General features: G+C 39.1%; 1 protein-coding gene across 3 annotated transcripts in view; it reads right to left on the bottom strand.

Moving 5' to 3' along the window:
• LOC115216136 (parathyroid hormone/parathyroid hormone-related peptide receptor-like) overlaps window positions 1-10,000 on the bottom strand; it is a 143,037-nt gene that overhangs the window by 59,438 nt on the left and 73,599 nt on the right. For all 3 annotated transcript variants that reach the window (XM_036502515.1, XM_036502522.1, XM_036502530.1), the window contains one exon: window positions 3,431-3,491. In XM_036502515.1, coding sequence (XP_036358408.1) covers window positions 3,431-3,491 — 61 coding nt within the window. The remainder of the gene's footprint in view (window positions 1-3,430; window positions 3,492-10,000) is intronic.

Here is a 10,000-nt window from a genome sequence, read left to right as displayed (position 1 = left end):
CTAGACATGCCGGAACCATAATTCCAATGTGGGTCACCGGGAAATGCACCAGCTAAACTGTAACAATATATATATATATACGGTGGATTCTTTTGTCGTGAACGGCGAATGAGAGTTCAGTAAAATAAACCGTTGATCATGTTCTATATAGGCATGAATGTGTCTCTTGAGGCCTGCTAATGCATTGCAAACCATTTTGCAAATGGAATAGGTTTGTTTGAGTGCTTCTGGATTATTTACTATGTATTTTCTTGAGTTGATGGCTAGGACTGTTTTGCTTTATATCACAAAACCACAATGACAGGTAAGGTTTCCATTTAGAGGAGCAGTATTTTGCCAGCGTGCTTTCAAGTCGATTTTACTCTAATTTTTTAACTGAGGAAAAGCAGGACTGGCGCCAAGTCGTGTGTTCTGATGCTTTGTTTTCCGGGAAAGAAAAGGGAATGTTGCATCATTTCAAATTGTCTTTTAGTTTATCTTTGAAGCACAAGAGTGGCCTTCCAACTGACCTTCTTGTTGGGAATTAACCAAAGAGAAGTTGCTTCGTAACTCTGATGGCACTCATACGTGAGAGATAACCTGACTATCTAAGTTGTATTTTGATGAGAATGGCTTCAATACCTGATATGTTGCATTTTGTAAGTACCTCACTGTTATGAATATGGTCACTCGGCTTTATGTTGGAGATAGTACGCAAGCATCGCATTTGAAAAGTGTCAACTTGATTGATGTACTTTCCGTCCAAGATTCAGCACCATAAAGCAATGCTGTCAAGACCACCAACTTATATTCATCGACTTTCACCTTCAACGATACATCTTGGCTGCGCCATAGCCAGTGATAAAGCTTACCGAAAGTTGAGCTAGCCTTCCCGATTCTGGACTCGATTTCCTTATCCATCTTCGCATCATTGGACACAATGGAACCAAGATAAGTGAATGAGGAAACAGTTTTTAATGCTTTCCCATCAACATATACAGTAGGGACAACTGCGGGAATAATATTTAATCCAGTTGCTGAAAAGATCGTCGTTTTTGTATGTTTGCCGTTCCGGTCAATTTTTAATTGAGCCTTATATGACCGATTGCTAGTAGGCATATTCACAGCATTCAAGGATTCTATCTTTTCGATCCACCTGACGAACTAGTCGGCACCAAATTAAATAAGTGGGGGAGGCTGTACAAAACATATTTCCTTTAACATGTCAAACCTGTTCACTGACGTTCTTATAAGCATCTACTACTACAACTAGCAGCAAGAAAAGGACTCCTAAAAGTGAGGACATCATAATTTCTTCTCCATTACTGTTGAAATAAAGTTTAAGGACACAGAGAGGTTGAAACTTATCGTTAATAGTGTGGAGGGGAAGGATACACGACATTGTTCTTCAAAATGTGAACCAGTGACTCATAAACACATTAATGAGGAAGTGGTGCAGCAGATATGATCCAGATGTGTTGATCATAGAAAGCAAGATAGAACAGTAATATATCAGAACGTCAAATGGCAGACTTTTAATAATAGTAGTAGCGAAATGTTTTCACATACTGAAGCAAAAACATCGAAAAGGCATCAGTCGTTTTATATCGCATCTCATGTAATGGATATCGACGGTAACCCTTTGGAGTACCATACTAAGGTTGATAACAGGCGGGGAAAAATAAAGTGCGCTCTACACCACCCTAGCCCGTGGGTCTTCACTCGCTGTATGAGTGGAACTACCATAAATGTACATTTCTGAATGTAGTTTTAAATAATTCTTTCTACTATAGGCCTAAAATTTGGGGAGAAGGCGCTAGTCTACTACATTGACCCCCACTATCCAACTGGTACTTATTCTACTGAACCCGAGGAGCTGAAAGGAAAAAGTCGACCTCGATGGTATTTAAACTCAGATTATGGTGAGTCGAAAAAATTAAGATAAACAAAGTTCTTTTTTAACCTAAAATGTATTCTCTTTCATTTTCTACAATGCTCTTCCATCCGTCTGGTAGACTTGCAAGGCCCCTCTTCCAAAATTCACTTGTCCGTGACAAGAAAATACTCCTCCAGTACTGTTCTGACCTTGAAGACTGCGAAATAAATGATAATCAGATGGGGCAATGTCCGGCAAATATGGTGGCTCCAGCCTTTGGAATGTCATTCTCGCTGTATGTAGCCGAGCATTATCCTGATGGAAGAACACCTTTCGTCTTGAAATCAAAGATGGTCGTTTTTCTTCTAGCGCTGGCTTAAGCCGCTCGAGCTGCTCACAGTAGATCTCCTTTGTTATCGTGCGGTTTGGGTTTAAAAGTTCAAAGTGGACTAAACCTTTCATATCCCATCAAACAGATAATATCACCTGGGGTGCCGATGTTTCTCCTCTTCGACGCTTGGCATTTTCATAGAGATCCATTTCTCGTCACCAGTCACTATTCGATCCAAAACGTGACAGCAAAGAAGAGCACACATTCACTCTCTGCGTGCGATTAGATACAGTTAGTTTGTGGGGAACCAATTAACCCAATTTGCTGACTTTTCTGATGGCAAGCAGGTATCAATGAATGGTTGAATGACCAAATCCAAGCTTCTCTGCTAGTTCCTCGGACGTCCTCGTCGGGCTCTACAGATCTTCCAGGACGAAGCCCACCTTCTATGCTGTAGTTTCTTGTTCGAAATTTCTGGAACCACCGTTGATACTGGCTTATGCTTATTGTCTGATCCCCATATACTGCATTAATATTCTTCGCACTTTCCGTTGCGTTGTTGCCTTTATTGAACTCATAAAGTAAAATATGCCGAATATTCTCCTTTGTCGCTTTCATTGTAGCTCTGAAAAATAACTGTTAAAATCGAATTGCACTGTTCAAAACTTACACTAAGAATAAGCACAAGGTAAAATTATTATCTTCTTTTATAGCAAGTTGATGCAGGTAGTTTATCCTGTCCCCCTCCAACTTTTAGTTCATTCAAATGAAAAAACCACATTATTTATGGGATGACTCAAATTAGCAACCATTAAAGGATCGGAAAACATGTATGCCTTGCAATATTAGCAGCATTTGTTCTGGCTTTTTATGTTCTAAGTTCAAATCCCACCAAGGTCTACTTTGATTTTCCTCTATTCGATAAATTAAAGTGCCATTTTTTGGTACTTCATTAGTGCTAATCAGCAATGGCATCAATTTAATCTGCTAACCATTCCCCACCAAAATTCCTATCATTGTAGCAAAGCCTTGTGGTTATGATAAAACAATTATTAAGTAGTCGTTGCTAATATTAAGAATGATGAGTGGGAGAAAGAATAGTATGCTCTAAAAATTAATGTTCTGTAAATGATGAAATATTAGTATTAAGTTCACAGAATTTTTTTTTTTTTAATTACGGCTGAAATATAGGGAAGAACAAAAAAATGACAATGAACAAAGTAAAGAAAAATAAAAGAACTTACAAAAAATTTTCATACACGATTCTGACAATAATCCATGGAACCAGAAAGAAAAACGGTGAAACTGTGAACATAAATGATTATTAATTAGAAAAATGTATCATTTATTGATATGGAAAGACTCATTCATTCGCAGACGTGAAACGATGTAACACTGCATGACAAACTGCCGCTTCTTGCTTTTGTAGTATGTTTGAGAAAATTTGTATTTATACGAGTACGCTGTATCTAACGATTGATAGAGCAACATTTACTGGACAAGCAAGCAGCAAACATGAAAACCTCAAAACGCATGCCTGACCTACTTGAAATTTAAGTGAATGCGATGAAAAGGAACAACACATCGAATAATATGGTAATAAATATACTAAATCTGAAACAGAGAATAAAATGAAAAGCGGGATAGTAATAACAAAAGCACATTTGATTATGGAACTCCAGCTGTCTGTAACATCATTGGCAGAGAAGAAATTTATGATAGTAAAAGCTTGCTGGTGTGTGATGGTTCGGGGTTCAAGGAATTTCATTGCTTGTGTAGCCCAATAAATAATGTCGACAAAAAGAAAATGGAAAGATCTGAATTCAGGACTTCAAGTTCACGAAACGCTCGTTAATTATGGGGTTCTCCAACTACTTTCAACCTGTATTATAATGCATAATAATGTGTGCACGCACAAAAACACACACACATGCACATATATGTGCGTGTATCAAAACGGCTCCCGAACCTGGTGCATACGTTCCTCAATTTTTTTTTTATTTTTTACGGTTCATACATTGGACTGCGGTCATGCTAGGGCACTACCCTGAAGGGTTTAAGCGAACAAACCCATCCCAGTACTTATATTTAAATCTGGTACATATTCTATTGGTCTTTTGATGAACTGCTATGTTACGAGGACATAAGTAAAGCAATACTGGTTTTCAGGTTCTGTTAACATATAGATATCTATACTTGAATATTCATCTTCTGAAAATTGTGCTTTCTCTCTATTTACATGTAAGGAGTAAAGACCGCCTTCGGTTATGAATGACAATAGGATTGCATGACCATAGAAAAATTCCCCTCCGAGGCACAAGTCCAGGGAAGGTTGTTCATGGAAGACCAGCAATCGACCATGCAAACCAGCGTCTCCCCTCCAAACCACCAATGTCATCCAATCGGAAGGTAAAGACAGATACAGCTTGGCACCAGTGACGTTGCAGCTCATTTCTACAGCTGAGTGAACTGGAGCAACGTGAATAAGGTGTCTTGCTCAAAAACACAACACACAACCCGGTCCAAGAATCGAACTCACTACCTTTAACCACTGAGCCATGTGCTTTCACATATTTACATGTGTACATGTACATATATCTTGTATATCAAACCCAAGCAGTTTTATTAACTTTCATCATTCTCTCGCTCTCTCTCTCTCTCTCTATATATATATATAAGTTCAGCAACAATTTAGATTCAAATGAATATGGTACTTAATTTAGATGCACCAGAATTTTGTATGGTGTTACCCATAAAAATTTGCGGGGTGATTATAATCAAAAATAGGCAACAAGAATGATTCCGGTAATTTAGTACAATTGTTTCATACTACAACATTTTATTAAAAGCTGTAAATATTACAGCAGATTTAAGATGCTGAGTAATATTCAGCTAATTTATATAGGTTTTCCAATAATATAAAAGCTTTCAAATTAAGTAATAACATTTTAGGGAAGGTAAATATACAGATAAAGATGTAGATATAAATTTTAGGAACATATGAGGTTGTGTGGTTCACCTTCCCTAAAATGTTATTACTTGATTTGAAAGCTTTTATGTTATTGGAAAACCTATATAAATTAGCTGAAGAGTACTCAGCATCTTGAATCTGCTGTAATATTTATAGCTTTTAATAAAATGTTGTAGTATGAAACAATTGTACTAAATTACCGGAATCATTCTTGTTGCTTATTTTTGTATATATATATATATATATATATATATTATATATATATATATATATATATATATATACAGCCGGTTTTCACACGGTTTCCGTCTATCAGATTCACTCACAAGCCATTGGTCGATTAAGAGTTTTAGTAGGAGACACTTACCCAAGGTGCTGCGCAGTGGGACTGAATCCGAAACTATGTAGTTGGGAAGCAAGCTTCTTAACCATACACCTATGCCTGCACCTTTCTTCAGTGATCTCCCATTGCAGGCCATGTATATTAGCTTCTTAACACTATTGCCTTAATCGAACGCTTCTGTAAATCAATATTTTGAATTTTTCTGTTGATCCTATCTCACCTGTTTTGTTATTATGGCAGGGTATTCACTTTGTTCATTGTCCGTCCCTGTCTCACCCATTTAACAGCATCACACCAGTCACCTCTTTCAACTACTGAGTGATTTTTGTCACTTCAATAACTCTGCTATTTTCTTTGTGTCGACATTATTTATTGGGCTACACAAACAATGAAATTCCTTGAATCCCGAACCATCACACATCAGCAAGCTTTTACTACCATAAACTTCTTCTCTTCCAATAATGGAACTCCAGCTGCCAGTAAAGACAGCTGGAGTTCCATAGTAATAATATGCAATCAAATAATTGTGAAACTTGATGGGAGACTAAATCCTTTTGTGGGACTGTAACGCTAGGTCGCAGTTGAGCAACGAAAATTTGACAGCCAATGAAATATATTTAAAGAAAGTTTAACAGTTTGGCCTGTTATTAAATTGCTTGAATGAGCTTTCCACGATGTAATTACATCAGTTTCAACTCACCACTTCAGGCGATTAAGTCACTCGCTAGACTACTACTCCGAAATGTGTGAGCTTGTGCTTTGTTTGTAAGTGTGTGTGTGCGTGTGTGCGTGCGTGTGTGTGTGTGTGTGTGTGTGTGTGTGTGTGTGTGTGTGAGAGAGAGAGAGAGTGTGTGTGTGCGTGCCTGTGTGCCTGTGTCTGTGTCTGTGTATTTGCATGTGTTTGATTGCATGTGTTGCGCTTGCTTAGTGTTATTAGGAAAGGATCGTAGCATAAGACATACTCTTGAGAGAGATTAGGTTCGACTGAAAATGAAAATGTTAATTTGAAGTATACAGAATACAGGGACTGGAACTGATACAAAACACACACAAGCCTCACCAGAATAACAAGGACAAGCAGGATATCGGGACCAGTGAAATATTCCAGACCGAAACGGAAAGGAGTACGACAAAAGCGCTGACGGTTAGCGAGTGTGACTTTTGAGGAACGATATGGTAGCGCAAAATACTTTCGGCCATCTATCAAAATAACAACTGCACTAAATACTTTGTAGTATTTCGCTGTTTGTCTTTTGAGTTCCAATCGATTTTCCTTTCACAAGCCGACTGATAGACTACTATCAATTCAATTTACTACATATCTCTTTTAAAATGCAAGTTCTTGTATCAACATTAAAAAAAAATCAGTATTAATACTGAAGGCAGTCAAACAGGAGAAAGAGTCGAATGTGGTAATAAGTTTCTAATACTGCTAGGAGCTACTCTGTTTTTCATTCACCTAGAATGTATAAAAAATAACGATCATATAACAACAGACTATGTAATTTCGCTACATTCTTGTTATTCCAATAAGCAGCGGTGGATGACAAAACTGGTAGAGGACCGGACGAAATACACTGCAATATTTAGCTAAGTCCTTTTCAAAAATCACTTTTTGTCTTTCGTGTTTTGAGGTTCCATAAAATAAATACCAAATGAGATACTGATGTTAATTTAATTGACTGTTCCTCTTCTCTAAGTTATTTTGGTTATTTTGAGATAATTATTTTCATAGGTTGGGCTACACGTTTGAAAAAAGAGAGATTGAAAGTTTTGATGAGGCAAGTAGCAAGGCCCAGAGTGTATGGCTGATTTGAAACGACAGGAAAAGCTGTTTTAGTCCCTATGGCACTCTGGTCGAGCAGGCTTATGATCAATAATACACAAGGTATCACTATATTTTCTTTTTGAGACACCAGTATGTGGTTGAGAAATACTTGTCTCACTCCTTGGCAATTTTACAGGCACTGTTGGGGATGCTGATGAAATGAAGAAAGCAAGTTTAAAGGGGTCTTGTTGTATGTTAGAAATCATTAGTCCAACAAAGAAATGTGTCCATCCATCAATAGTTTACCTTTAACGGAGCATTCTTCATCTGCAATCAATGAAAGTTAATGAAAGCTAACGAAACCTACTAAAGAACTGCACTACTTTATTGGAGCTAATTATTCCGATCTGTTCCGAAATTGACTTAATAGGTAATTAAATGTAAATTTTCTCCAATAATGAATCTGTTGTTGCTTCATAGGGTGGTTGTAAAATATGAGTGAGTGCGCATGTTTATTTGAATGAGAGAGAGAGAGAGAGAGATAGTGTTTGTGTGTATGTGTGTGTGTGTGTGTGTGTGTGTGTGTGTGTGTGTGTGTGTGTGTGTGGTGTGGTGTGTGTGCATGATAGCTGAATCTTTACAAAAGCAACATCAGTCAGGTGTACAGATACTCAAATAAAACCAATCTTGAAAATAGTTTTGTTATACTCGAAATTTTTAATTGAAAACGATAAAACTGTAATGTATAAAAATTGAATACTATCAAAATTTGTCAAGGTAGCAAATTGTAAAGCGGAGCTTAGAATCGATGTGACGTTAAATACAGTCGCTTACGATTAGATTTGAATACAAGAGCACTGAGACCAACGTTCTACCATTTACATCATTGCACCTTTCTCACATTGCACCTTTCTCTCATAACAGAAAGATATTTTTATGGACATGTTACATTTACATTATTCCAATGTACTTCATACTACACATATAAACAGATCCACTCACACACCCAAAAATAACGTAGGCGTTATAGAAATACCAATAAAAGTTGCGAAAAAGAAATTCAGGTCATATAAGAAAATATATATTCCAACTGTTATTGAAATTGTATAGACCCTTCTCCCTTCCATCGAAACAGAATATATGAATACACACACATACACACACATACACACAAACACACACACAGACACACACATGCACACACACACAGACACACAGACACACACACACACACACACACACACATATATATACACATATATATATATATATATATATATAGTTGAAATTTACAAAAAAAAACAAAAAGAGAAGACAGGTGTATAAACAACAAACAGGTGTATTAGTTTGATGCTCGGGAAGGTGAGAAAGTTTACGTTTCGAGCCTATGCCCTTCAATAGAAAGGGGCACGAGAAAATAAACTGAGAGAGAATTTAAAAAAAACTTGTGGAGAGGGGAGCGAGGAAGAAGCGGGAAATAAAGTACCGGCGATCACAGAAAAAAGGTGTGTGTATGTGAGAGTGTGTGTGCGTGTGGATAAGGGCTGGGGACTTTGACGTGTGGATATGTGCGTGTGTAAATGTGTGCGTCAGTAATGTGTGGGTGCTGGGAATTGGTCAGTGCTAGTGTTTGCGGAGTGGTGTGTAGTGGTATGATGTAGTGTGGTAGTGTGTGGTGTGGTGTGGTGTGGCGGTGTGGGGGAATTATGGTGGGTGAGTGATGAAGTGGGAGGTGGGGGTGTTTTAGTGTGGGGTAGTGTGGGGTATGTGGGAGTGGGATGTGTGGGGTGTGCTGTGGATGAAGGAGGTATCAATGAAGGGAGGTAGGTAGGAGTGAAGAGAGGAAGTGGGTATCAGATGAAGAGAGGAGAGGGGAGTCAGATGAAGAGGGGAGGGGAGTTGAGCCCATGTGGAGTAAAGGAGCGAAAAGAGAAAATTAAATCCTGTTCATGGCGAAATCGGGAGTCTGGATGGCCTCTGTGCAAATACAATCCGAACACAAACAGGTGCTGTAATGAATGACCGGTTGAGCGGAAATAGTGCGGGGTGTCATTGCCGAGTCTAATGTCTCGGAGGTGCTCCGCGAACCGGTCGGCCAAGCGGCGTCCCGTTTGACCGATATACAGAGAAGACAGAAACAGCAGGATATGCAGTAAATGACATTGCTACAAGTGCAGGTAAAGGAGTCAGTGACATGATAGGGACGATGATGGGTGCTTGTTAGGTGGTGGTAGGAGCAAGTGCGATAGCGTGGGCGGGAGCAGGGGAACTAGCTAGCTAGGGAGGTGGGGTTAGAGAAGAAACTGTGGTGCAGGAGGTCACGTAGGTTTTTGGCTCATTTGAAGGAAGAAAGGGGTTGATGTGCGAGTCGGGCTGGAGTCACCGGAAGGCTCGGAAAATGGTGCGTTGGAGGGGCAGGGTGGAGAGGAGGTAGGTGAGGGGAAAACAGGAGACGGGCAGCGTCTGGGCAGGTGCGAGGAGAGAGAGCAAAGGCACGGTACACGGAATGTGCTCTGGCAATGGCGGTGTAGATAGTGGTGAGGGGATATCCACGAAGGATGAAGCGGTGCGCCATGAGTTGAGACTGAGTCTGAAAGTCATGGTTATCGCTGCAGAGCCTACGCAGACGGAAGAATTGGGAGTAGAGGGTGGAGAGCTTGGTGTGGGTAGGGTGAGAGAAGGAGATGTCTAGGTATGAGTGTGAGTTGGTGTGTTTGTAGTGGATGGAGGTA

Source organism: Octopus sinensis, linkage group LG1 (genome assembly GCF_006345805.1).
Source record: "Octopus sinensis linkage group LG1, ASM634580v1, whole genome shotgun sequence".
Lineage (NCBI taxonomy): Eukaryota > Metazoa > Mollusca > Cephalopoda > Octopoda > Octopodidae > Octopus > Octopus sinensis.
This window is presented reverse-complemented; position numbering and strand designations above follow the sequence as displayed.